The sequence below is a fragment of the Pteropus medius genome, unplaced genomic scaffold, assembly GCF_902729225.1.
Source record: "Pteropus medius unplaced genomic scaffold, Ma_sr-lr_union100, whole genome shotgun sequence".
NCBI lineage: Eukaryota > Metazoa > Chordata > Mammalia > Chiroptera > Pteropodidae > Pteropus > Pteropus medius.
The window spans coordinates 6,551,198-6,578,482 of record NW_024349797.1 but is presented as its reverse complement, the minus strand read 5'-3'; the positions used below and the strand labels follow the sequence as shown (position 1 = coordinate 6,578,482).

The 27,285-nt window shown below is 39.0% G+C and overlaps 1 protein-coding gene and 1 pseudogene across 1 annotated transcript in view; one reads left to right on the top strand and one right to left on the bottom strand.

Moving 5' to 3' along the window:
- NRXN3 (neurexin 3) overlaps nucleotides 1–27,285 on the bottom strand; it is a 1,605,778-nt gene that overhangs the window by 304,541 nt on the left and 1,273,952 nt on the right. Inside the window, exon 27 of the mRNA XM_039883931.1 lies at nucleotides 20,766–20,947. Coding sequence (XP_039739865.1) covers nucleotides 20,766–20,947 — 182 coding nt within the window. The remainder of the gene's footprint in view (nucleotides 1–20,765; nucleotides 20,948–27,285) is intronic.
- On the top strand, nucleotides 14,579–14,697 carry LOC120619820 (uncharacterized; annotated as a pseudogene).

Sequence of the window (27,285 nt, the reverse complement as noted above, 5' to 3'; positions counted from 1 at the left end):
ATTATGAATGTATAGCTTTCAAGCTTTCAGATTCTATTCACTTGCTTTGAATTGTCTGTTGTACTTATTAATTACCTTTTTGTGGAAGAAAAAAAAAAGAAATCTCTCTCAATTTCCTTAAAGCCCTAGCCCTTTCTTAGGATTCACCAAGAAAAGCAATTATCTTTTTGTGCAGTAATGATTTGTGTGGACATTGCCTCCCAGTGGATCATTCATTTAGTTCTTGAATTTAAAAATCCTCACAATGGCAACCTCTGAGTCACAACCTGAATTAATGTCCACTTCTCATCTGCTGGCACCCAGCATTGGTCAAGTTTACCATCACATTGATCTGTCTCACACTGGCACTTTGCTCATGAAGAATAATACTTTGCCGTTCATGTTGCGCATGGTTTTCAGCATTTCTTCACTTAGCACCAAGCCCTTAAACACTTATTAGTCAACAAATCCCCCAAATTGAGTACATATTCTTTGGGAGGAAACACATGACATTATTCAGTAAAGCCTGGTAGAATGTCACAGTACTTCCACATGTGACTGATAAAAATGTGTCAAGAGTATCTAGCCATAGAAAGCCAAAAATAATCTGAGACTTTACACAATTCACTATACCAATAAGATCTTTGGAAGTTTCACTGGTGAGTATATCGTAGAAAATTATACATTAGTATTAAAACTGAAACCACCTTGAAAAGAGAGACAACATTGGAGAACAGGGACCTATTGACAAATTCAAGTGTTTTTTGTTTTTTTTCTTGACTTACTGGTGCATAAAATTATGTTTAGTGATTTTTCTAGCTTACCTATTTTTCTCAACATTAACATTCAACTGCAATTTTAATTGATTCTTTTGGAGCTTGGGCACATAGGAACTCAAGAACTAAGAATTCTGGATAACATTTCTGAGTTGACCAAGTCAGTTTAATAATAGCAATTGATGTGGGCTCTCAAGTTCAGTAGGTGTACTAACAAGTTCTATAGAGGTATTAATGACTCTTTGGGAAAATGCTGAGGTCTCTGCTAGCAGTATATAATTCTCAAGACTTTCTCAAGTAAGCACCAATGGTTTCCTTAAAGCCTTGTGACTGACTGGCTTTCTCTCTTGTTTATATAGAGAGGAATCGCTCTGGCACATGAGTGGAAAGCTGATAAAACAATCTTTTGGTTTCATCTTGTCACCTTCCAGTTTAGTGATCAATATGGTGTGAGCGTACCATAGAATAAAAAAGCGTGGAGGCTGTGTAATTCAAGGAGCCGACTGTGTGGAAATTAGGAAATCTCAGAAGAAAAAAGAACCTGGGTTTTGATTATAGGCACATATGGAGTTCAATCTTGTCCCAGCCTTTTTCAAGGACCAGAGACCTGGACAAGTCATTTAACCTCTCTGAATTTTGGCTCTTCAACTGGGTATGCAGATTAAATAGTTTCTACCTTTGATACCATTGAGGGGATTATAGGGAAAAACAAAACAAACAAAAGCAGACACATGCAGTCATATATACACACCCCTGCACTGAGTTGATGCTTTATAAATAACAGGCATTTATGTAAGAAAATAGTCACTCCATTTGAAGGATGATTTTATTCTTATAACGTATTTGAATTGGGCTTGTACCTCACTTGGGGTTTGCTCATGAAAAAGGTCCTCTTCCCTCCCAGGTCAGCTTCCACCTACATTCCAACTGGAGTGAATGCACACATTTGTGATGAGCTACATTAATGTAATAAAGAGGAAAACCTAAATGGCCTTTATAAGAAGGGAACTCTAAGAGGAGGTCCTTTGCATTTATTCTCGGGCAAGCCTTTGAGTAAAATGAGCCATGTGTCTGGTAGGTGGTTCAAAACCAATATAGGTGCTAAATTACCTGGCTTACCTGTGCAAACTCTACAAATAATTTTTCCATCTAAGCCAGGAGACAGCTGTGGCTTGAGACTTATCTGATTGGATTCATGTGCCATTGGCACCCATTCAGAAGCTCAGGAAACCCATTGCATAGCACTCTGAGACCTACTTCCTCTATCCATTCTATAATGTAAGGCTATGAGCAGGTGGAAAAGTATGAAGACAAACGCAAGGCATAAACAGCTGAAGACAAGCCTCCGAAAGGAAAGTGTGCACACACCTATAAACAATATAATTTAATCCTGGTACAAGCAGATAGGCCAACACAACCCGACTTCTAAATTGGACACTCTTATTTAGTGAGCTCTCTCTCTCTTTTCAATACCAATGGTCAATCAACGCCCATGGTGACAATTCGAAATGGCTTCTTTCGCATAAGGTTACCACAGCAAGTTCTACTTTTCTTTTGTCTCTGGAGCATGGAGCCTGCCTCATACATGGAAAAGAGCTGCCAGCCTGAGGTGCTGGTGCCCTGCTTATGATAAGTGACGTATCTCTAATTATCACGTCCCCCAGACATCGTAATCTGTCCTCCCAGGTATGAAGGCCCATTAATAACCCTCTGGGGAAGGGAGGCAGCAGCGTCCCAGATGCAGTCCTCTGCCATGATCTGCTCTCTGATACGAAGTTCCCATAATCAGCAGTAACATGCCCTCCAATGTGTCACAACACTCATTGTTTCTCACCTTCTCACAATATATAACTAGAAAGCTAGCCCCCTTATCATTTAATAACACTCTCTCATCGTGAAAGCAGGAGAAAATGGAAACACTGCAAGGGGGTGGAGGAAGCTAGTTATGTGAGGTGGCTATTAAGGTTGTAGCAGGCTCTCACACAGCTGAGAGTTCAGACCGATGAATGCACACCCCTTTAATCCCACTGCTGCCGCTGTTCTTAGGCTGGATGGGCTTCTGGCAGGATAGAAGCTTCCATGCACAGAAGAGATGCTTCAAGGGAACAAGAAAAAAAAATTATGGAGTCTGTGTTCCTGGCCTGCTAGATAGGTTTGTGAATCATTGTTTTCCTCCTGAAAGTAAATACGGTCTGATAGGGAATGTGAGGTTGGGCATCTTTCCTCAGATTCAGAACTGATTTTGGCCATAAGCATACACATGAGCCTCAGTGTACATGTTTGTAAAGTAGGAAGGAAAATGTTTTTCTCTGTTTAGCACGAGGGCATGCTACAAAATGAAATGCAATAATATGGGCAAGTTACTTTAAGCTTTCGGGAGGCATTATTAGTAAAATGCTAATAATAATAATAGCAACACTTAAAGTACACTTAGGATGGGGTCAGGCAGCGCACTGAGGGCTTTACAGGTAGGTATGATCTCATTTAATGCTCACATCAATCCATATGAAACTTTATAATCTTCGATTTCAACAGATGAGGAAACTGAGACAGAAAAATTTTGTAACTTGCCAAAACTCACAGAGCTATTAAGAGACACTGCTAAGTAACAGAGTCAGGATTTGAACTCAGGAAGTGTGGCTCTAGCAGCTGTGCTGTTCTCTTGTTAAAGAGGTCTGATAGTAAATCAGAAGCTTGAATATTAAGTTGGAAAGAGACAGAGAACCTATAATAGAAGTAACATGAAAGAGCAGAGATCACTTAGGCAAACAATACTTCACCATTAAGAAAACCTAGTGACTCACCCTCTCCTCCTCCATCATCAAGGAGCTCAATCTCCACTTTTATCAAATTCCAGCAAAGATAGAACAATTGGTCTTTTCATCATGCATTCCAATCTGAAAATTACAAGGCTTGTGTTTTGCCCTTGGCTTCCTGATTAACCAAATCTGTGACCTAAGGAGGTAAGTCTTTGGGCCTTCCTATCTTCATCTCTAAAATGAGCATTTGAAGGGCCTGTTTTCCTAGCTACCCTCCAGCATGTAACTGTTCATGCCGGGCTTCCTGCTGGGAACGCTGAGAATGGCAGATCATGCTGGTTGCCTGGTGATCCCACCAGAACAGTGCTTACCAAAGTGGGGGAGGCATCTCGTGGGGGTGCCAATGTTGATTTACTGATGTTATGAGAGAAAATACTGAAACACCTAATCCTTTAAAAATTCTGGTGTTTCTGTGTGTTTCATAATGTAAACAACATATTAGTATATTCATACCTTACATCAGCGGTCCCCAACCTTTTTGGCACCAGGAACCGGTGCTCCTATCAAAATCTAATGCATGATGATCTGAGGTGGAGCTGAGGCCGTGATGCTAGTGCTGGGGAGCGGCTGCAAATACAGATGAAGCTTCGCTTGCCTGCTGCTCACTTCCTGCTGCGAGGCCCAGTTCCTAAGAGGCCACTGACTGGTACCGGTCTGAAGTCTGGAGTTTGGAGACCCTGCTCTACTTTATTTATTTATTTATTTATTTATTTATTTATTTATTTATTTACTTACTTACTTACTTACATGTTCTGCATGGTTAATTTTTTTCTAGTATGTGTGGACATTCAAAAATGTTTGGGGACCGTGGTAACAGAGAGCTAATCTTGGCTTTTGCTCTTTGCAATGCCCCTCAGAGGCTATACCCAATTTGCCACATTGATGAAATGCTCCCAGTGCCATTAGACATGGACTGAAACTTAAAGTTAGTAACCAAGGGGATTCGTTTTCCAATTTGACTTGTTTCCTCCTAAAATTAAATGCCTAATGATGTTTCTTAATTTTAAACCACAGAAGCAGAGATAATATTATTAATAACAAGACCAAAATTTGTTTTCCTTCTATAGGAAAACAAAACAAAACAAAACTTCTTATTACAAAACCATATTTGAAGCCTGGATTTTTAAAGAATATCTTAGCCTAAAGGACAGGTTCAAGTGTCTAACAGAAGTAAGATATTCTCTCTTGGAAAAACCATTGTTTCCCCTTAAGCTTCCAGGATTATTCTAATAGTATGTTAAAATACACAGAAGCATGTTGACAGTGCCCTGTTAGCTTCCTTTGCCGTTCTGTTTATATTTTGAGTTACAAAACAGATTAAGTTCGATTTTGAAGTAATCCTCTCCCTTGATTTCTCTCTCTAAAATCAGATATTCACAGTAATACCTGGGATATGATGTGCTATTCTGACCTCTCTAGTTTGAGAAGCATATTGAAATATCAGAGAAGCTACAAAGATAGGCTCAAAAAAAAAAAAAAGAATGCTACAAAGGCTAGAAGATAAAACATATGCGGAGAGGTGGTGGGAGCTATATTTCTGAGTCTGGCAAAGCAGTGACTCCAGGGGACGAGATCACAGCTTATAAATACCTTCAAGGTAACAATATAATTGAAGGGAAAGAATTATTCATAGTCTCAGAAGATGATATGACTGGAAGCAATGGCCTGAAGCAATGGAAGGAAAAGTTTAGGTAAAATTGTCAGAAGCCGGAAGGGCAGAAAGGGAAGGGAATTCTTGACTATCTGAGGAATGGAACAGGCAAAACAATCCCCAGAGGAGGCATTTGAAACATTTTGGTATCGACAGCCCAAGGCCCTTGAGTGAAACAGGGATTAACAATTGTGTCTCTCAATAATGCATCACCTTTCACTCTTGTCAGAATTCAGAGATCTCAGAAACACCCATGAGGAGGTGGCCCCTTTAAGAGAAGGCTGAGGAATCAGAGATTTATGTAAAGACTCTTAGCAAGAGGAGACTAGTCAAGAAAACTCTGACCGATATTGTAAAATTATGAATTAAAATATAGGAAAAAATGTGTGTACTTTATGCATGTTATAGGTAATGACATATTTTAAGAAATGATACCCAACTTCCCCCCCAATGTTCAATATGAAGGTTCTTAAAAGAGTACAAATAAGTTGAACCACTGAGTTAATACCATTAAATGTGTTATGTTAGGTAACAAATCATATACATGAAATATATGAATATTGAGCTCCGAATACTTCTGAGTAGGCAAATATGTACCCTTAAGATAGTAATGGGAAAGTCAACTTCTAAGCTCTCCTAAACTGTCTCTGAAAATGTTTGGGAGGACTGTTTATATGTAATATACAAAGGCCTCAAACTGTTAAAACAACTGTGTGAGAGGAGTCACAAAATCGGATATCTGCAGGCAAAGAGATGAATGAAAAAGCTGGGTGACATGTGTGACAGAGATTGGGTAGAGATTCAGATGACTGGAGAGGGTATGGCTATAAAATCAGCCAATGTTGATCAACTGGTCTCCAGCTGATCAATGCCACATAGGGCAGTCTGGCCCAGTGTAGCTGAATCTTGTCATTTTTGAGAAACTGGAAGTCTCAATTTGTATATGGAATATCTGAATTTTAAAATATATTTGTGTATTAGAGGAAACTCAAGGGACACTAGCTGAGCCCAGTCTCTAAACCCCTCACACTGACATGTGGAAGACAAGGGACGCCCTGTTCTCTGAATTAGGATCCAGGACCGGCGTGATTGAACCAAGTGGGAAAAGTGGGCTTGCTTGTGCAGAATCACCAAACACTGGGGAAGGAGAAGGAAGGAAAGAGTTTATCCTTGCTCTTTTGTCCAATGAATCCGGAAGGAAGGAGGTGCTGGGGCAACAGAAATAGTTCTATTTTAGATGCCCCACGGAGCTGCCCTATATATGTGCGGGAATCTAAGTGTGCTGACCTGGTTCATGACCAGTGAGGAGGGCGCAGCTGGCTCTGGCCTCACTGGCAGTCGTCAGGAACAGTAGAAAGTCTCCATTAGAGGGAATCAAATCGTCAACTACTCTAAAGACAGAAGCAAGCAGAACAGTGACTTCTTATGGACATGCACAACGACTTGGTGAGAGTTTGAATCCAGAAGGTGCTGAGCAAAAAGCAGTGGCTACGTTTCCAAAATCTAGGTCAGTGCTAGGTCAGGTTTACAAGGTGGCTTTTGGTGGTCAGTAGAGTTTGAGCAGCTAACATAACAGTGTTGTTCTGTTTAGGCTTTTTAAACACACACACATACACACACACAATTTTCCTGCTGTGTAAAATGAACTATTTTGTGTCAATCCTGTGACCTTGGCCTCCACAGTGTAGAAATGTCACTGTGCACACAAAACCTTCTGACCAGCTCGTGTCACATACAACTAAGTACACAGAATTGGGCATGAAGTCTCACTATTTTGCAGTTGTTTTCATGGAGAGGACATGAGAGATCAATCTGCAACCCTCAAAGAGAAGTTTGGTATTCCGGCCTAGGGTCGGGGTCCATACCATAGGAGACCCCTTTGTTAATATACTATTCACACCAAACACTATTCACAAAGAAGCAATTCATGGAAACAGGGAAAACCTGACCATCATGCCATCTCTGTTTTATCACATTGAACATAAAGTGTTTTCTTGTTGTTGTCTTTATAAAAAATTGATAGTAATTTATAAAGAAAGTGCTAATGATGAGTTTCCCAGTTCCAAAAGGGGATCCGTTATCATATGGTGAATACCCAATTTTAGATGAAATATTTAAGTGCTGTTTAGAGAATTATTGTAAAATAACATTCTTTGAATCTCTACAAAGAGCTAGCTCAAATAAAAGATAGAGATTTAGAGAAACGAAAAAGACTTCTTTGGTTTTCCCCAGTGCTGACTTACTGTGTCTGCATTTCAGTCCAATATTTGCATGTGTTTAATGCACACACACAGCTTGAAGGAGGAAGCACACACTCTGTTTTGCAGTGTTTGGGTGTGAATCAAGGGGAAACATGTGGTTCCATTCTGTTTCCCATAGCATTCAGTAAAGTGAAGGGAAAAACCTAATTTGTACTGATACTGTCACCACAGGGGGTGATCTTGTAAATGACTGGGGTTGAGGATGAGAGGTTCTAGGTCAATAGGTAGACATGACAGTCTAGGTAGGCTTGGAAAGTACACCAGAAGTGGTACAGTTTGTCTCTCTGGGAGGGCAGGTTTTCATTTGGTAGATTTTTTTGTGTGTCTTTTTTTCCCCTCTGTTAGTGCTGTATATGAAAAATAGATGTTCTGAAGGAAACTTGCACGATTTCAAAAGAAAACAATGGGAATGGTGACAGTCATTTCAAAGAAAAAGGAAAAGAAATTGGGGGTGAAGATGTTATTCGTCTTTGTTTGTTTGTTTGTTTGTTTGTTTTTGGTACTGAAAACAAATTAGAGTGCTCAATATGGTGGTCGCAGCAGAAACCCCAGCTATTAAGGTAGCTGTTCTTTTTCGATTTAAGGGTAAGAGAGTTTCATATGGAGATTTGAGAAACAGAGAAAGATACAAAGATGAAAATAAAAGTTTGGTGGGAATTCACCAGTTTGTTAATAAGTTAATTAAACATACATGATATCATGTTTTCACAGAGTTCTATAAAACTCAGGTTCTGGCTGCTTGTACCCACTTGTACCCACTGAAGTACCTACTAGCATGTAAGATTCACAAGACAGGGAGTTTGTCTATCTCATTCACTCCTGTATCTCTGGTATCCAGAACTTACCTGACATGTAGCAGGAACAGCTCAGAAAAATTAATGAATAAATTGTTTTTCACTAAAGTAGGTTACTAACCTTTGCCTGTCTGGCTTATTTTACTTTGGGAATTCTATTCCTTCCACCTGCTTCTCATCTAAAGCTAAGTTTGTCATGTTATACCGCTTGCTATATGAACCTGTATATATTCCCAACTAATCCCAAAGAGATGTTTGTCTTTTTTTAAAAAAGAAAGCTCTGCTTTATGGATAGTCGAAGATCCTCATTCTTCATGCACTGTGTTCTTGGAAACACCTCACACCAGACTAATTTTCCTCTTTCACTCTTTAGTACTGAATTTAAGCTTTTCTGTTTAGCCAAGCGACAAAATCAGCTCCAGTATTGCTGACTTAAGTAGCAAACATTAAAGACTGCTAACCTTAAAAACTGGGCATCAAGTCGGGCAAATCAAATGGAATCTGTTCCCACTTCAAGAGATGTGATTTCCAGTAAAAATGTCTATCTTTCAAGTTTTTACAATACTTTGCCACTGGACATTAGTAGTTAACATACCAGTGAATGACAGCCCAGGGCTGCTATGAATACACTTATACTTGTTTTTAAATTAGCAATACAAATACATACATACATACATACATACATACATACATACTGACTGACTGCAGAGAAACCAAATATGTTTCTGTATTATTTGAGATCATTTAGGGTTTTCAAGCAAGAATATCTGAAGACTTCTAATATGACATTTATCACACACTGAAATATGAGAATGAATGTATCCAATAATCTCTGCTCAGATATACTACATTTGAAAGGATTTTGTTGAAATTCGGGAACAAAAGTTACCTTTGAACCTAATGGCCTACCACATTGCAAAACTTCAGCTCAGTTTCCAAGCCCATTTTGCATAGGGGTGTTTAAGAAAGCAGTTTAGGCATAATTGGGTGCCTTAATCCTGTTGAGACAAAAGCAAATACTGGGAAGCAATAAAATGTAATGTAAAATGAAGAATTTCTTTCAATCCAAAAAGAAAGTGACTTAGTCCCAATTATGTATTCTACCTTAGCCAAAACGCTACATTCCATCCCTCTATTTCTGCTAACAATTCTTGACTACGTGGATTAAAAAAGAAAAAAAAATATTACAGGTCCTGCTAAAATCACCACATGTGACCTCAGTAGGTAAATTTAGAAAGCAGTGCATATGACATTAAAATCAAACCTACCAATATTTTGGTCCTCTTTCCTTCCCTTAACCTTGTGAACAAATGGTTACTTAATCCTCTGAGCTTTAGTTTCTTAATCTCTAAAATGAAGGCAATCCCACAAATCTGACAGTGTTGTAGGACTAAATAAATTGATATATACAAAGTGGCTAGCGTACCGCCTGGACATTGAATAAAACAGCAAATACAGAAGTGATTTAAAAAATATATACTGGCCACCAGGTAAGAATATGAGTTCATAGCCATGAAAAGCCAATCGGGAGAGCTCATTTCCAAAAGAGTTTAGTAACCTAAGTACTGAGATTTGCATTTAAGAAAAGGTGCGATAATTTTACGACTCTTAGTAACATCTATGACTATCTGAGCTAAGATAATGGTAAAGGTAATCAGAGTCTATGCCTCACTGCACATGGTGATCACCGGGATCAGAGAATTTGTTTTTGGAACTGTAGCATGACCTCGAATCCAAACTGCCTTCCCCAAAGTGATGCTCCAAGGTGTAAGGGGAAATGTCTGAAGACGCATACCAAATAAAAATTTGGTTTAAGGACCACAGCAGTTCATGAAATCTGGCAGTTGAGCCATCCACATTTTGGCTCTGATCTACCCTTTGTCGTGCTGCTAACCCTCCTATGGAAAAATACAACCATTTTAGCATCTCTTAGGTCCTCATTTCCAGGTCTCCAACCACAATCTCTATGCACCAAGAGCTCTGCTGGGTGGTAGGCATACCAATGTTATTATGAAAACGATTTTATTGATTTTGTAGGTCTTTCAATGGTAACAGGGCACATGCATACGCATTCTCTCGCTTGATCTTCCCCATAATACTATGAGGTCGGCAGAACAGTATCTATATCTCCACCATTTATATAAGATAACTGCTAGCTGGTGGCAGAGCTAGGGCTGGACCCTGAGTCTCTGGCTCTGAATTAATAATGCCCATGATGACTACCCAGGGAAGAAATGCAGAACGACTAATGAGAAAACTGGAATGACAAAGATTATATGCCATAATAAATACCATTATATACTAAGAAGACGTTCCCACAAATTCATTTCAAATGTAAAGAGGTGTGGCTAAAAGGTGTGGGAAAAAAAATAGCTCTGGAAATACATGTGTTTGAAAACCTTTCTCAATTATTTTGATTTCTGTAAAACTTCACTACCTAGGTTTTCCCTGACTTTCTAACCTTTTCTTTTTTAACTTCCTTCTTTTCCTTCTTCATCTTATGAAGTTATATATACACACAAATTCCTACTCATTTATCTCCCTGGAGATCTTAGCATTGTTCAGGGCTTCCATGGTCATTGCCAGTCTGAAAAATTTTAAATCCCTACCTCTAGCCTGTATCTCTCATCTGAGTTCATCACATATTTTCAATGGGAAAGAGCTAGAGATTGTCTCTTGGATGCCTTATGTTTTGCATCACCAAAGTCAAACGCTGACCTTACCCGAAACTTTGTTTTTGTTAATATGTCCATTTTATTGTCACTATTAATGAAATCGTAACCTTCCCATTCCAGACATTCCTTACTTCTCTCATCAATCATCCAACATCTGTTGATTCTGTCCCTGAAATGTCCTTTTGTTTCATCCTCATTACCTTCCTATTATCATCATCATTGAATAAGTCCTTTAAAATTATTTTCCTGGGCCACTTAAACAATAACCTGCTATCTATTTTCTTTCAACCCAGTGAAAAAACCTTCTTTCAACACAGCCAAAGTAATCTTCCTAAAAATTGAGCCTTGGGCATTTTATCTTCTGCTCAAAAACTTTCAACATCATATTGCTTTCAAAAGCAATCTATCAGTATGGCATTCAAGTACTTCTCACTACAGGCTAAAGTCCTGGAGAGAAAAAAATAAACAAAAAATCGTAATTATTTAGTTTTACATCTACTGTGGACCAGCTACTCATTAAGCAATTTCACATATATTATTATAAATCTTCACACAGACTTGCAAGGTGGCATTATTATTATGTCTATTTTATGGAGCAGTCAATTCATCCAAGGTCATGGAGCTGGCTAGAAGCAGAGCTAGACCTTGAATCACAGACTACTTGCCTCTAAAACATGTGTTCTTTCTGCTATTCCATACTGTCTGCATTTTCCCTCAAGCCATTTATTTATTCTGGTCAAACTGAACATCTCACTAATTTGAGCCTATATTTCCTTTTTTTGAGGTTATATTCGCCTTTTCTTTTTGAGGTATCTTCAGCGGGCATGTTCTCTTTTCAGGTTCCACATGTCAAAATCTGACCTACCCTGTATATGAACATTTCTTTAGTCTCTGCAAACAATAATATTTTACCCTTCTTGGTATACAGTCAATGCTGCCTTAAAATTAAGTTAGATGCACAATTTTTATTTCCCTCCTTTATGTTAAATTTCTTTATATATCCGACAACTCCAAATAAATTGCTGTTCTATAAATATGTGTTGAATTCAAATTATCACTGCTAAACTTTCTACTCTGGAACCTTTATTAGGAGTATAATAGTAATTAAGACTCAGCACTGGATTTGAAGGCCTGCTCAGCCATTTATTAGCAGTGCTATCTTGGGAAAATTCTTTAGCTTCATTAAACATTAGTTGCCTCCTTTACAAAGTGAGGATACTAATAATGACTACCTCATTGAGTTGTTCTGGGCATATAACAATGTAATGTAAACACAGCTCTTATACAGTGTCTTGTACCTGGTATTCTGTCAATAAATATTAGTGGTAAGTGATAGCAATGGTAGTAATACAAGACGATCTCTAAAGATATAGTCCTAAGTAACTGTGGGAAATAGTCAACTATGCCATTAAATTACCTGCCATTTTAAAATGGAGTAGGAAAATAAGCTAAATTAAAAGAAGTTAACTGAGGAATCAAAAATAGGACATGAGACTTAATTGCCAATCTCCTGTTTCCTGGGTATGAACTGACTCTGGGATGAAATTTAGCTTGGTCAATCAGCAGGGCTTATCTAAGTGTCTGTAAGTGATTCTAGGCTCCAAAGGTGTCATCTCAGGCTGGGAAACAACAGGTCTGGCTGTCAGTATTATCTTTGAGGCTAATACAGTCATACAGTTCCCTCTGCCATCCATCAGGGAAACACTAACAAGTTGAAACAGCAGTAGTGGCAGCATCAGGATCTAAGCATATGATGCTATGGGGTGGCTGGCTAATGAATTCCCCATTCAGTACGGTGAGCTTGCATGCTTTCTGAATGCAGCCAGGGATCGAAAATCCATCATCTATAGCTTCAGGGAGTCAATGAGTTATTTCTTGCCCTGTTGCACTGAACAATACCCCAGGAGTAATGACTAGTAACAGTGTAAGCGGTGGGTCAGTGAGATAATTCATCCAGCCAACGGTGTTAAGGCTGGCTTGCCATTAAGTCATGTGAGCCACAGCACTCACTTGATGGTGACTGGAGTTCGCTTTGTTCGCTGCACTTTAGGTTCACGTGTCTAAAAAGCCTCTGCTATTCAGAACTCGTTTAGCTATTTGACCACTGCCGTCATCCAGGCTACCACGAGGCTGGCTTTAAATCAGTAGCATCCTGACTCCTCCTTAGAATTTTATGCTACTTCAGTGGAAATCCAGAGGTCTGATTAAAGTTCATTCATTATTTAGGAAAAGAAAATACATGGTTTTATCTGACTAAAAAACATTAACTGAAGAAAAAGTACCAATAATATTAAAAGCTATCCATGATTGAAAGCTCATTATATACCAGGAGTTTTGCAAGAGTTTTATATACATTATCTCATAATGTGTAAAAAACCTGATTGCTCACATTTAATTACTGTGGTTTTCCAGTCTGTTAGCTCTAGGAAAGTCAAGGTTGATCACAGTATCCCTAACATGTAGCACTTTGGCACATAAAAAACACTGAATATACATATAATGAATGACTCTCATAAGCTAAATTCTCTTAATCCTAATTTTTATAAAGTTATATTATATATGCATTGAGGATTCTGAAACATGACTGTCATTAGTTAATAGTGAAAGGGTCACTGGTGGAAGTGATAAATGAGAACGAAATGGCCATTTGGCCTCTGATTCTCATAATTGTCTACCATTCATAAAATATTTTCTACACACTTCATCAACTTGATTCTTATGATAGCGTTAGTGTACATTTCACCTACACACTAAATTTATCGTTTGCTTTTCTTTCTGATTTTGAGGGATCAACATCTATAAAATGGCTGGTTTTAGCAATGACTCTTTGGGGCTCTATTAATCCCCATATATAAGGCCGAGCCCTTTATGTCTTCATCTGAGCCCATGGTGGGTCTCAAACTTCTCTCATACCGCACCTGCCTAGAGACGCTCTGCTCTCCCGATGCTGCTGCTCGTTGCTATTTTTCCGTCCTTCTCATTCCCCTCTTTCTCCTTCCCCCCTCCTCTTTCCTCCTCCTCATCCTTTCCTTCTTCTCTTGGAAAGATGGGATGTTTTCATTTTCCACGGTTCATAAAGTTGGAGAAGGAACTTCAGTACAGGGTAGGTTATACTTTTTCTGAAGAGTACAGAGCGCTTTGGAACATTACACTAAAGGGCTACAGAGGCACAATGCATCACCTTGTGACATTGTATAAAGACATAATGTCCTACAAGGAGACACTAAGGGAGCTGCAGAAGTCCACTTATCCTATCAACCTACCCAGGCCTCTCTCAGATGGAACTGGGCTCTTCATTATGAGTTAATAGGACAATCCAAAAGTTGCAAATGTGGATCTAATTTAAAAAAAAAAAAAAAGACTTCTGATCAGATAAAATAGGAATTTGTTTGCAGAAATAGACTTTAAAAGTACTTAAAATGAGATTCTACTTTCTCCTTTCACTATTTTTTTTCTCAAATGAAGTCATCACCTTCTGGTTGTTATTTCATTGAGTGAACTACCTTTCTACATTTGAGCAGCCTTTTGCTGATAACGAACAACTTCTAGATACTTTATTTCATTTCATTTGAACCTCAGGAAAACCCTATAAGATTTTTATACCCATTTAAAAGAAGAGGAAGATCTAAGGCCATGCCACCCCGAATGTGCCCGATCTCATCTGATCTCAGAAGCTAAGCCGGGTTGGGCCTGGTTAGTACTTGGATGGGAGACCACCTAGAAATACCAGGTGCTATAGGCATTTAAAAAGAGGAAGAGGAGGAGGAGGGAGGAGAGGAGGAGGAGGAGGAGGAGAGGAGGAGGAGGAGGAGAGAGAGGAAGTGTTTTGCTCAAAGCCATAGCTAACTGGATACTGACAGAAACAAGACTCAAATCCAAATCTTTTGATTTCAAATTAAGTACATTTTTCCACTATGGCAGGCTGCCTGCCTCACAAAACCAAGTGTGGAATCAAAGTAAACAGATTTAGATAGAAATACCTTGAGAATAATAGAGATCTGAGAAATCACACACCAAGTCCCATGCAGGCAGCTACCTCTGGTCCAGCTTATATAAGCAGTCACTTCATCAAATCCTCACTTCTTCCACTCCCTTCTCCCACTTTCTTCTCCAACTCTGCCGGGATGGAACGGCTAAGCTGGGAGCTGCAGAGACGATCCCCAGCAAGCCCTCTCCACAGAAGTGGCTAATGATCTGGAAAAAGCCCCTAAGCCCAGAAAACCCAAAGAGGCCTTTTTCACTAAGAACAAATAGCACTAAAGGAAGCACAGAGCCAACCTGCAGTGCGCAGCACTCTGTGGGAAACGAAATTGCTTCTGTTGGACACTTCTGCTGTTTTCTTGTTCTCTCCCTCTTTACTTGCTTTACCGGTCTCAGAAACGCCAACGTTCCTCTGTACGCCTCTGCAGATTCCCTCAAATGCAGTTCCTGAATCAAATCCAGTTCTGCCACTGGCCAAATCCAGAGATGAATCTAAGCCACCTCGCCTCACTGAAGACTAACCAAGCAAATGGTGAAGGTTTGCTGTGAATACCCCACACAGAGATGGCCCAATGAAGCATCCAGGCCAGCAAACTATATATACAGCAGATGTGACGAACAGACCATTTATCATTTTCAGCTCTGCTCCCACTTATCCTCCAGGAGTCTCTTCAAATGCTATAAATTATAGAAAAACTGTACTATTCAAACCAAGCTTAAGAAATATCTGATTTCCCCAAATAGGACGCTGAGAGAATACTCCCAGCCTCTTTTGCGGGGTGGGGAGGGGCGGTGTTTTGGAAGGAGAACATTTCACCATCAGGAAAAGGTGGTCAGTCTGGACAGCAATCCTTTCTCTTCTCCTACGCCGTTTTATGTAAGTTATCAACATTGAAAGTCAGGAAAGAGACCATTGGGGAAGGTTATAGATTCTTATCAAACAAAATAGATGCCCTGACACATAAATTTTCACTGTTCCTGAAAGGCGCATAATTAAAAAATGAATCCAAGAGGATTAACTGTAAATTACACACAGGGAGAAAGAAATTAATAAGATGTCTTTTTTATACTCTGCAGTAACTACATAAAGAAAAGCTAATTGTTGCCCAGTTCTCTCCGACCTTCTATTTTGAAAGTGGTAAAAGGAGACTGTCAAGAGTTTCATGACAGCAACAGCAAGCGCTTCATGGTAATCCTTTCTCTGGTCTTATTCAATTTCTTCCCTATTGTATAAATGAAGGTGAGTGTAACACGACACAGCTCCACAGAGCCTAGATGTGGGGTCGAGAGGCAGATGTCACTTGCAAGTAAGAGCAGCTTCTCTCCGAATGTTGAGCAGATTAATTTCTCAGAAATAGATTTCATGGAGAACTAATATATTTGAAGTACTAATTTTTAAAAATCCCTCTGTCTTAAGGTACTCTTCTTCCACAGAATTTCATTTCACGCACGCATACTTCAATGAAGATCATTTGCCTTTGTCAAACACATTTCCTCCGTGATTTCATTATTATCATCATTAATAATTGACGCAGAAAAAAACAGTATATCAAGGAAGTATGAACCAAAAAAAAAAAAAGTAAGCTAATTTGAAGGAAACAGTCTGAATTTTTCAATCTCTTGGCCTTCTCTGATTTTGAACGATCTCATTCTTGTTTTATTCAACACTATTGTCAAAGCCTATTTAACCACCATGAGGCTTAGATGAGTAGAAAACTTAAGGTTTAAAAAAAAACAAAAAAAAACAAAAAACAAAAAACAAAAGGAAGAAGAGTCTGAGCTCCTTTGGCCAGAACAACAGATAATTTGAGCAAACTGTGAAATAGGAAAAACTGTGTGCACAGCACCTCCAGCTCTGCCTTGGTGTCCCCCTTTCTTTGCACCAATTCTTTACCTTACACCAACAAGAATTCCTTTTGCTGAAGCTCTCTCCACATTATTCCTGCTGTCCCCAAAATATATGTCTCCGAATTAGTCATGCTCATTTCTCCTCCTTTCTCCCTAAGTCTCCAAACAAAATTCAAATTCTGTTAGTGCAGCAGACCCTAGGCTGGTGTGGCGAAGACCACGGTGAGACTGACTGCCTTAAACCCATCAGTCAATGATTCCAGGGACTCCAGTGGAATATGAGTTTAAGAAGACACCTATTTTCCTAGAGTTTTTAAGGCATGGAAATTTCAGGATGACAAAGAAAAAGAAATAGGAAAGGTCAGGTATGTGAGGGAGGACAGTGTGTAGCCTAGAGCAAGTGTCATAAATGCGCAGCTTATATCCATCCACCGAGTCCCACTGGTGCACAGGTAGCAGACACGGCTAGTGGAAGCCAGAACTCCTATCTGCTGAATTTGCCTGCTGCCTTCACAAATCTCTCCAATATAAAGCTTGAAGTGAGAGAGTGAGAGGCACTGAGAGCTGCAGGCAAGAGGAAGCCTGTTTGCCATTCCTGCTCCGAGCACTCTACAGCAGGCAAGACTCTTCTAGAATGGGTGCTCAGCTCAGGGTCAGACTCCCTGGTGTTCTTGGAAGGGTACTTTCTCTTCCTTCAAATAAGCTAACTTGGGGGTAAAAGCTTATTCCATTGACAGTGTTACTGCTGCTCAAAACCCTTCAAGAATTTTTAGGAGTTGCCTACAACGCCAGTTTCTAAAACACAAACCCTCAATCTCTTTCCCTCGCCTTCCCTCCTGCCTCTCTTCCTCTCCCTCCTTGCTCTCACTCTAGTGCTCACCTTCTCTTGCTCACACACTCATGCACACTCGCTATCTCTCTCTCTCTCTGCCTCCCCCCCACACACACACAGACATACGGGCACAGGCTTGCTAATTTCAGAGATCACACTTTGTTTTTGAGCAACTTATATCCATCCTGGCTTGACAACCAGCAGGAGCACCAAAGTACTCCTTCTATGTTTCCATAGCTAACATTTACACTGGCAGAAGCTGTGCCCACATGGGAACCCTTGCTGAGCTCACCTGCAGGCAGCTCTGTTCTCTCTTTCCCAGGCCCACTTCTTTATTTTGTCCCCTGTCCCTGGGATTTACCCTGCTTTGATCTCCTTTTCATATCTGCAGTCACTTTTTTTTTTTCTTCCTCCAGTGGGTTTCTTTTCTCCTGAGGGAACTGCAAAGGGGAATGATATCTTCCCCACTCCTGCCCACCCCTTTCCACTTTCATTAATGGCCCTTAAATTCTTTTCTTTCTGAGTAATTTTCTTTAGTGCAAGGAAACAAACTGCATTCAATAAACAAATCCGCATTTTACAAACTGTAAAAGTCATAGAAAAGTATCTTAGTAAATATTGATGCCTTCACTCTCCTGACGCATCTGTGTAAACGTCCGAAACAAGAGGCTGGTTTTGTAATCAAGTCTTTTGATATTCCACTTGGACTCCTTGATTCCGGGTGTGGTAAGGAACCTTCCCTTTGCCCCGCCCACTTCGGTCTCAGTTTTTAATCACATGTTCATTACATCTCTATGAGGACATCTGCAGCCTAATACAGAGGCCACCCAAGTACAGCCTGAAATCTGTTCTTAAAAATAAATTTTTATCAGAATACAGTCGCATACAGTTGTTCTCTCCGGTAGACACCAGAAATAATTCACTAGGGAATAAAAAATGGTTTGAAATCACTAGATCAATGAAGCGATCCCGTGCTCGAGATGGCCACGGGTATTTCAGGTTTCTTCACATCGTAGGGTCTCTCTTGCTTTTCTCTGAAAAGAGCAGATGATGTCCTTTCTAACCCAAGCTCTGCAGGACAATCTGCTGGGATTTTCTAGAATAATTAAACAATGGCAGCATCTCTAGAATAAGTCCAAGCAAACAGTAGGGGTTCTATGCATTTTGAAGTAAAATTTCATGTATTTTTGCTTGTTAAATGTTAAAACGGAATGCTATGGTTCAACCTAGAAGTCCCGAGGCTCCTCACCTTCGTTTTATAAAAACAGTGCCAATTTCAGGTAAACTGTCAGAAAATAAGAAAACATTTCTCTTAAATGCTCTCCAAAACATGAATGGGAGAAATGCATAAATTGGTAGCGGATTATCTGACTCAGAAAAGATGCTCATGGCTGCACCAAATCATGTTTTTCTTAGTAAGTCATAGTGAACAAGAAAGGAAGATAAATCATCGCAAAAATGCAAGCGAGCTGGTAATAATCGCCTAGTTATAGTTGCCATGAAATAGTCATTAAGTTATATGCAGCATAAATCTCACAGAGTTTTGTAAATTACGGTAGTTCCTAGAGGCCAAATAAAGATAAACTGTACTAACTACGGCTGTCTTCCTCTGTGCTCCTTGGCATGGCTTTTCAAAATGCTCAAGCTCAGGCTCATAGTGCCACATAGTTCCTGAAGCATCTCAGAAAGCACTGGAGGGTCACGACTCTATTCGAGACCCCTCTTCCACATTCTGAAGGCGATCATTTCTAACGAGTCCTTCCCTGCACTCCTAGGCAGAGTCTTGCCCTGCTCTGGCTCACGCTGAGACTAGACAGGCTCCCGGCTCAAGCCTTCCACTCTAAGCTGTTCCTGTTTCCAAGGCATGTTGGAAGAGCAGGTGCTGGAGATGGGGACCACCTTGAGGGCTGAGCTCGCTGCTCGTGGTGGTAGCCAGGCAGCCACCTCCGCTCTGGAAACCAGGATGAAAGCCCACCCTCTGCTTTCTTCCCTCAGCAGACCAGCACATTAGCAAAGCTCGGATTCAAAGATCCCCCGTAAATGTTGCTTTTCCTCCTTTTTGGAGGTTGGTGGTAATCCCCAGTTGATCTTTCTTCTAAAACTGCTTTCCCCCCCTGCTATTTAAGCTGAATTCTTATTGCTCCAAATTAAATCCATTCTTTCTAGCCTTGTCATTGCTAACTAATGAGAACAATTCCTCTCTTTGCTCTTGGAGGCTGCACTTTGGGTCCTTATGGATGAGAATCATCTCCTTCTTTAGCCTACTTTCTTAACTGCAGACTGCACAGGTGATAAAATGGGTTTAATTGTTGCTATAAAAATATTTTCTATCCTCATAACGAAGTAATTTTTTCCCTCCAAATCATTTTAATTTCGTAGAATTGCACTGTGTTTAATGATCGGCAGTGGCTGAGGTGCTTATACACACAAGCAAAATGTGACTCCACAACACACAGGAACACACCGACTTTTGGTCATTGTGCTGTTTCCTTTCTGCCCCATCCACTCTGGCCTCAGTTTTCATCACATACTCTTTATATCTCTGTGAGGAAGTTTGCAGACTAGGACAGGGTTACCAAAGTACAACCTGTAGCCTGTTTTAATAAATACATTTTATGGGAATATAGTCATATACACTTTATAAAATATATATTGCCTACAGCTGCTTTCACACTACAATGGCAGTATTGAGTAGCTCTGACAAAGACTGTATGACTCGCAAAGACCAAAATATTTACCATCTGGCCCTTTACAGGAAAGCTGTGTGATGCCCAGCCTAGGAGATCAACGCTCACGTTGGCTTCGCTTCTTGTACCAGGTAAAGATGAACCGCACAGGTAAACCTCTCACTGACATCTAAGGAGTGTGCTAAATATTTCACGAAGGGTCACGCCACACAGGGAGGGTGTCTGGACAAGAAGAGTTTTTAATTTTTTTATTCCCAAGGCATTCTACGGTTCGCGTCTCAATGGGCGAATAGGCTTATCACACAGACCACCCCTTGGATATGGTGCCAACAGACGTAGGCAATTCTTACAAGCTTGTGCCCCTTTGCCATGTCTACCTAGAATGTTCTCCTGCATTTATCTGGGTTAACAACTCAGACCGCCAGGGAGGAAAGAGAATCCAGGTCGAGGCCGGGTACTCACTATGTGAAGCTGGAGGAAATCACCGAGGCCTGGAGCACTGTCAATGCGAACCAAGATGCCATCCTTCACAGTGGTGCTGAAACCCACGGCAAGGCGGTCCGAGCGCGTGCTGGGCCTGTCATTGGCCGGCCAGGTGTAGAGGATGAGGCCTCCACTCTTCCCAAAGATGTACGTAGCGCCAGCTGCGAAAGCAAGGAGAGAGGGAGCCATCAGGGCACAGTATGGTGTGGTGACAGCGGTAGGCACACTGTTGAGACTCTGCACAGACAGCTGTGGAGAGGGATGGCCTCCAAAGCCTGTAAAGGTGACTGTCACTCCAAATTAAAGATGCAGCTAAATGAAGTACTAACAAAGCAGATGTTAGTGAGAGACATTCCTTCCACCGTCAATTCCTGCTGCCCAAAGGCAGAGGGCAAGTTACATGCTGTGTTCGAGAGCTCTGGAATGTGTGACAAACAACTCCATCTTCCTCAAGAGCAAGATTAATTTTCTATCTCTGCCAGGACAGGCACCAGAGAGAAAACTAGTTCCTCCAACTCGTAGCTGTCAGGATATTCTGGTCAGGGATGCTGGGAGCAGTTCCAGAGACATGTCACAAAACTGAAGGAAACGTGGATCCAAAGCCATCATTCCTTGCATGCCTGCATCGCTACCGGCCCCACAGGAAAGAAAGCTGTCGCCTGAGAAAACTAACTTACATGACTAAAGCATTTGCCTATTTCACTATTATGCTGCAATTTAAAAAAGGTGATAAAAATTAATTCCAGAGGCCTTTTAAAAATTAACTTTATTTTTTTCCCCCAGCGGCAGTGTTTATCTGGTATTATATAACAGATTCTATCTCCTTCTCCAAACTAAATTACAAAAAGAAGATACAGGAGACAGGAAGAAAACTCTCAGTATAATTAATTTTGCACATGGTAAGTGGTGTTGTCAATTACGATGAGGTGGTTTATCGGTGTTTTTACTGCTATTTACAATAATTACTTATGTTCTTACTATTATTATTTACAAACCCAGGGGGTTAGTAAGAAGATATTAATTTAAAAATACTTAGAAAGAAAGCTGGAAGAAAAATTAAGAAAACAGTTTCATAACATAAATTTAAAAATTCTATTTTAAAAAAACATGTTTTAAAATCTGAACTTAGAGAAAAGCATTTAGATTTGGGAGCTAGAATAGACTACACCATTGCAGTTCCTATGGTTGTATGTATGTTACCAACAGTGAGTACTTCCATATGTTACTTATCTCAAAGTTCAGAGAACATTTGGCACCAGATTGTATTGTGTGTGTTCCCAGCGAACACGGTCCAATCCTTGAAACTATTTTAAAGCAACATTAGACAAGCATTCAGATATCTTTAGCATTTGCTAAAATTCTCAAGCACTGGTCTACATTTAGTTTACAGAGAATATTAGGTTGAATTATGTTGTTTAAAGAAGAAATGAGTTATGTAGCTCATTTAGAAATAATCAAGTAAACTGCTATGAGACTAGAAATAGGAGAATATGTCATATGTCATCCTTTAAGCACTAAGCCACATTATATTCTGAGGCATGTAAATCTAATTTGTCCTTTTCGAAAGGTCACTAGTTTAGTTGCTCCAATATGCTCATTTTATATATTACATGTAACATAACATTATCTTCCTCTCGTGAACTCTCAGTCCTTAGCGATGGTATCTGAAAAGTCCTCCATAGTCATCTGGAGAATCTGGGCTTGTGGTATGGAAAGTTTATGATTAATTCCATATGCAAAACAATGTTTGCTCCTCACTATCCACAAACACCCTCAAAGCTTCTTAAAATTAAAAATGTGGCTATAATGATTTACCCTTGATATCTCTCCATCTGTGAAGAATTTAAATAATTCCCCTTCTGTGGATGATTACAAATGTCATCACCATTCTCTTTATTCTCTATTTGGAGAACTGAAGGTTACTTAGTGATTAATGTGTAGAATCACCAAAAATGCAAATGAGTCTATGACATCTTGTGGCAATTCATAAACTCTTACCCTCGTCTATCCGAAATACGTGGCAGATTCTACTACAGAAATAAATCTATAGTCTATCAAGAAATAATTTTGTTACTATGAAAAGAACAAGTCGAAAGTTGATAACAGCGGCATAAATACATGGTGTTTTACAGTTTGCAAAACCTTTTCAAATTCATCATCTGGATCTTCCCAACTGTTCTATGGGCTACGTCACTTGTTTACATTGTCTGTAAACCGATACCCAAATATCTGACTTAAATAAGTGGCACCTCCTTTATGTCTCCAGCTTAACATTCCTGCCTCCAAAAGTCTGTCTTCACTACATGCCATTTATAGCTTAATATAATTACAAAATAAGCTATATCAATGATGCAAAGTTGACTGTACTTTATGCTTTTCACATTTTCTCCTAAGGCGAAAGCGAAATGAAAACAAAGCCATAGCCCCCAGATTTGGCATGTTTTCAAAAGCTAGTCTGGTCTTCTCACCATACAGATAACTTTACAAACCTTCTATTCTGCTTATATTACTTACTCACTGCCCTTGTTCAGTAATTTTCAATATAAAGAATATAAAGAGGAAGAGCATTTTAAAAGATAAATATACAACTTCTTATATATAGTGGTTAGGAGGTCACCATGGCTTCAATTTTTAAATAAAAATAGTCCAAAACCCCATTATGACAATATTAAGGTAAGCAAATATAAAATCTGATTAAAAAATTGTTTGTATTGCTTCTGTTATTATCTATGTTAGATAATTCTAACTCTGCAGATAAAAAGAGCATAAAAGATACAAAGTCCTTAGCATATGGCTTATTCTGCAACGTAGAAATAAATACTGAGATATGTACTCTGGGTACTGAATTTGCTAGTAAGGGTGAATAAAGACCCTGAATGTTCCATTAGTCCGATGTTTGCTTTAGAGGAAGTTAATAGTTACAACTTTTTACTCTGACAACTGGTTATTCTTTTTCTCTTTAGCTTTGCATGGTTTTTAAACATAAATTTGAGCTTTCATTTAATTTTAGTATAAAATGCCGAGTCCCAGGGGGAACATAAAATTATTTTGGTTTACATTTTCAAATTAAAAAGTTAATTTTCTTATTTTAAAATGCAGATTACAAATTAACTTTTCGGGACTGTCTCAAGAACTATAAGAACCCTCCTTGATCCATTAAAGATTTTCATTGCTGATCCATTAAAGATTTTCATTGCTGAGCCATGCGATAGCATATCACTTGCTTTCTCTCCCCTGAGCCTAGTAGTTCTGATTACTGGATTCTCACCGTGCTTACTACACTGGTGCTAAAATCATACTACATTTATTAATAATCAGGACCTTGTAAATTTTCTGCTTGCTAGTAAAAAAGCGATCAATTCAACTGAAGAAAAATTACTATGGTGGCATTTTGGTCATTTAATATTGCAGGATTTTTAAGTTTGCAAGCAGCTAAGGTTGCTTTGCTGAGTTCCAACCCACACAGTATTTCAGGAATGAAATCTCCAGACTGTCACCATTAACCAAGATAAAGTGGATATATCCCATCTTCAAATAGTGAGCAAGTATGACATTCAATTCACAACTTCTTTTGTTCCAAAAGCATCCAAAATGAGTTTGGCTCATTGTTTTTATAACTGGTTAGCTATTTACTAGATGGAGCTGATGGTGATTTTGACAGAGCTGGATGTAAGGGTATGAATATTTATGTTTCGGTGTATATTCTATGTGTGGGATTGACAGGTGGAAAAGGGTAGACTTCACGGAAATCATGAAGGAGTCTTGGGGAGCAGTTATACAATAAGTTGATTAAATAGATGATCTATGATTTCTCAAGGAAAATTAAAGATAATTTTTTTTCTAGTCCATACATTTCTCCAATAAATAGTTCCTAAATCTGTGATGCCTAATACTGATTATTTTAATAGAATTTAATTGCTGATGGCAACTCAACTTTTCTTTATTTAGGACCCCTTGGATAATTATTGTTATTGTTTTGACTTATAAACCTCATGGTCCTGCCATCATGACATTGTTTCAAGATTTCTAGTCCCATATCCAAATAGCATATTACTTATTTGAGAGATTGTCTATAGGAATAGAATCATGGTCCTATTTAAGATTTATGTTAGCTATGAAAATAATATATACATATATATGTGTACACATGCATGCGTGTGCGTATGAAATAAGGAAAGTTTGGTTATAAAATACAATAGACTACATGAAATTAATTTGTTATTCTCCCCACCAAATAATCAAAGATAAAGTGGTTCCAGAAAGGCATTTAAATATAATGTTGGTTGTATATTTATGTTTTTAAAATTAAAAAAAGAAAAAAAGCAAATCGGCTTTTCCTGAAATAATTTTTAGTTGGTGTTAAAATGGAACGAGTTTGTAAGCATCTCCCAGGGGAAGCTTGAGAGAGTTAAACTTAAAGAAAACTAGATAATTTACTTGTAGACAAGTGTCGTGGGTAGAATAATAAATTAAGTAATAAAATAAGTCTTAACGTGCAAACCACCGGGTAGGTAAGTTAAGAAAATAAGCAATGTCAAACTCCTACTCTGGTGCTCTTTGAACATTGCCTAAGAAGTTAGTACAAAATTTAATGAAGCTAAGGTATATGTTTGTCTTTCTCTAGTATTTCAGATTCCTATTCCTTATTTCTATTTTATTTTTCTTTCACCAACCTTATCCACATTTGTGTTCTTTACTGTAAATTGATAAATCCTTTTGGGAAATAAGTGTGCTATTGATGACCTAAAATATATTATGTTAGTAGATGTAGTTAGCACTATTAAAACTATTGTTTATTCATGTCAATTACTATATAGCTAATACCCAAAATGGAAAGACTGACAAACATCTCTTCTAGTAAATGGAGTCATAAAGCTCAAGGATCTCGTAATGACTGATGGCCTAGAGAAGACAGTATCTTGATTGCTTTTATTTAGTTTGTTACTTGGTTCTCCCCTCCACACTTCTGGTTGTTTTGGGGTGTTCATAATAGTAGGACCTTACATTTTCATACCATTGAATGGTTTTCCAATTGCTTTCTTTGGGAGTATCTCATTTGATGCCTCTTCCCCCAATACCCACTGAAATGTTAATGGCAAATATTTTTGTTACTGTTTTAGTAAAAAGGTAAATGGATGCTCAGAGAGATGAAATGACCTGACATGGTGTTAAGTGGTGGAGCTAAGAGTAGAACCAGGTCTTCCCTTTCTTGACTCTGTCTGTCCTGCTGACCCAGAGAGGGAGCTTCCCTAAAGTAATCCCCAGAGACTGAGAGCTCCACAGGGAGGAGGGGAGGGTTCATAATAGAAATACGGATGGCCAATAGACATATGAAAAGATGCTCAAGGTCACTAATCATCAGAGAAATGCAAATTAAAACCATGATGAGATATCACCTCACACCTATCAGAACGGCTATATATATAACAGTTCATATATACAATGGAATATTACTCAACCATAAAAAAAATGAAATCCTACCATTTGCAATGACACGGATGGAACTAGAGGTTATTATACTGAGTGAAATAAGTCAGAGAAAGATAAATATCATATGATTTTGCTTGTATGCAGAATCTAAGGAACAAGAAACAAACTAATCAAAAACAGACTCACAAATACAGAGGACAATCTGGTGATGGCCAGAAGGGAGGGGGGTTAGGGGGCTGGGAGAATGGGGTGAAAGGATAAAGAGGTACAAATTAGTAGCTGATAGATGGTCATAGGGATAGGGAGCATGGTCATAGGCATGGGGAATGCAGTCAGCAGTAAGATAATGGCTAGGTGTAGAGCCAGAGGGAAGACAGAGTAACAGGGGCACCATTTCATAAACTATATAAATGTCTAACCAATGTACTGTATACTTGAAACTAATAATAAAATAAAATTTAAAAAACAAACAAAACAAAACAAAAACTACAAAGAACAAAACCTCCACATTACAGAGGGAGCCACTGGGGAGTACAAGATAAGCGATAAGTGATATATAGATTTCACAAATGGCCCTGCAATCTATTTATGGAATGCATGGTTTATGTGATCTATTTGTCTACGCTGAAGTTTTTTAAATAAACACCAAAACCAATGATAAAGTAGCCTTAAATAAAGCAAAACTCAAGGGAGTGAACATTAAGAAAGAAATTTCATCAATCTTAAAGAACATCCTTCATCTTTGGCAAAGAAATAATCATCAGATTTACTGCTAGCTAACTGAGAAACTGACAGCATTACCTAAGAGTTAAGTATATCCTCAGGGAGAGGTGAGCCCCTTTTCTTAAACAAGGTTCAGGCAAGGTGAGGACACCCTTCACATGCGGCAATTTCTCCCTCTCTCTTGAAGAGAGAATGATTAGAAACAAAAAAGCATGAAGCCAGAACGAGACAAAGGTAATGTTTCAAAGCATGTCCCAGTATTCTAGAAGAAAGATTTGGACTCAAAGACTTCCCAGAAGAACAAATACTGGTTTAGTGTAGTATAAAATCTGCTTGGTAAAACTGG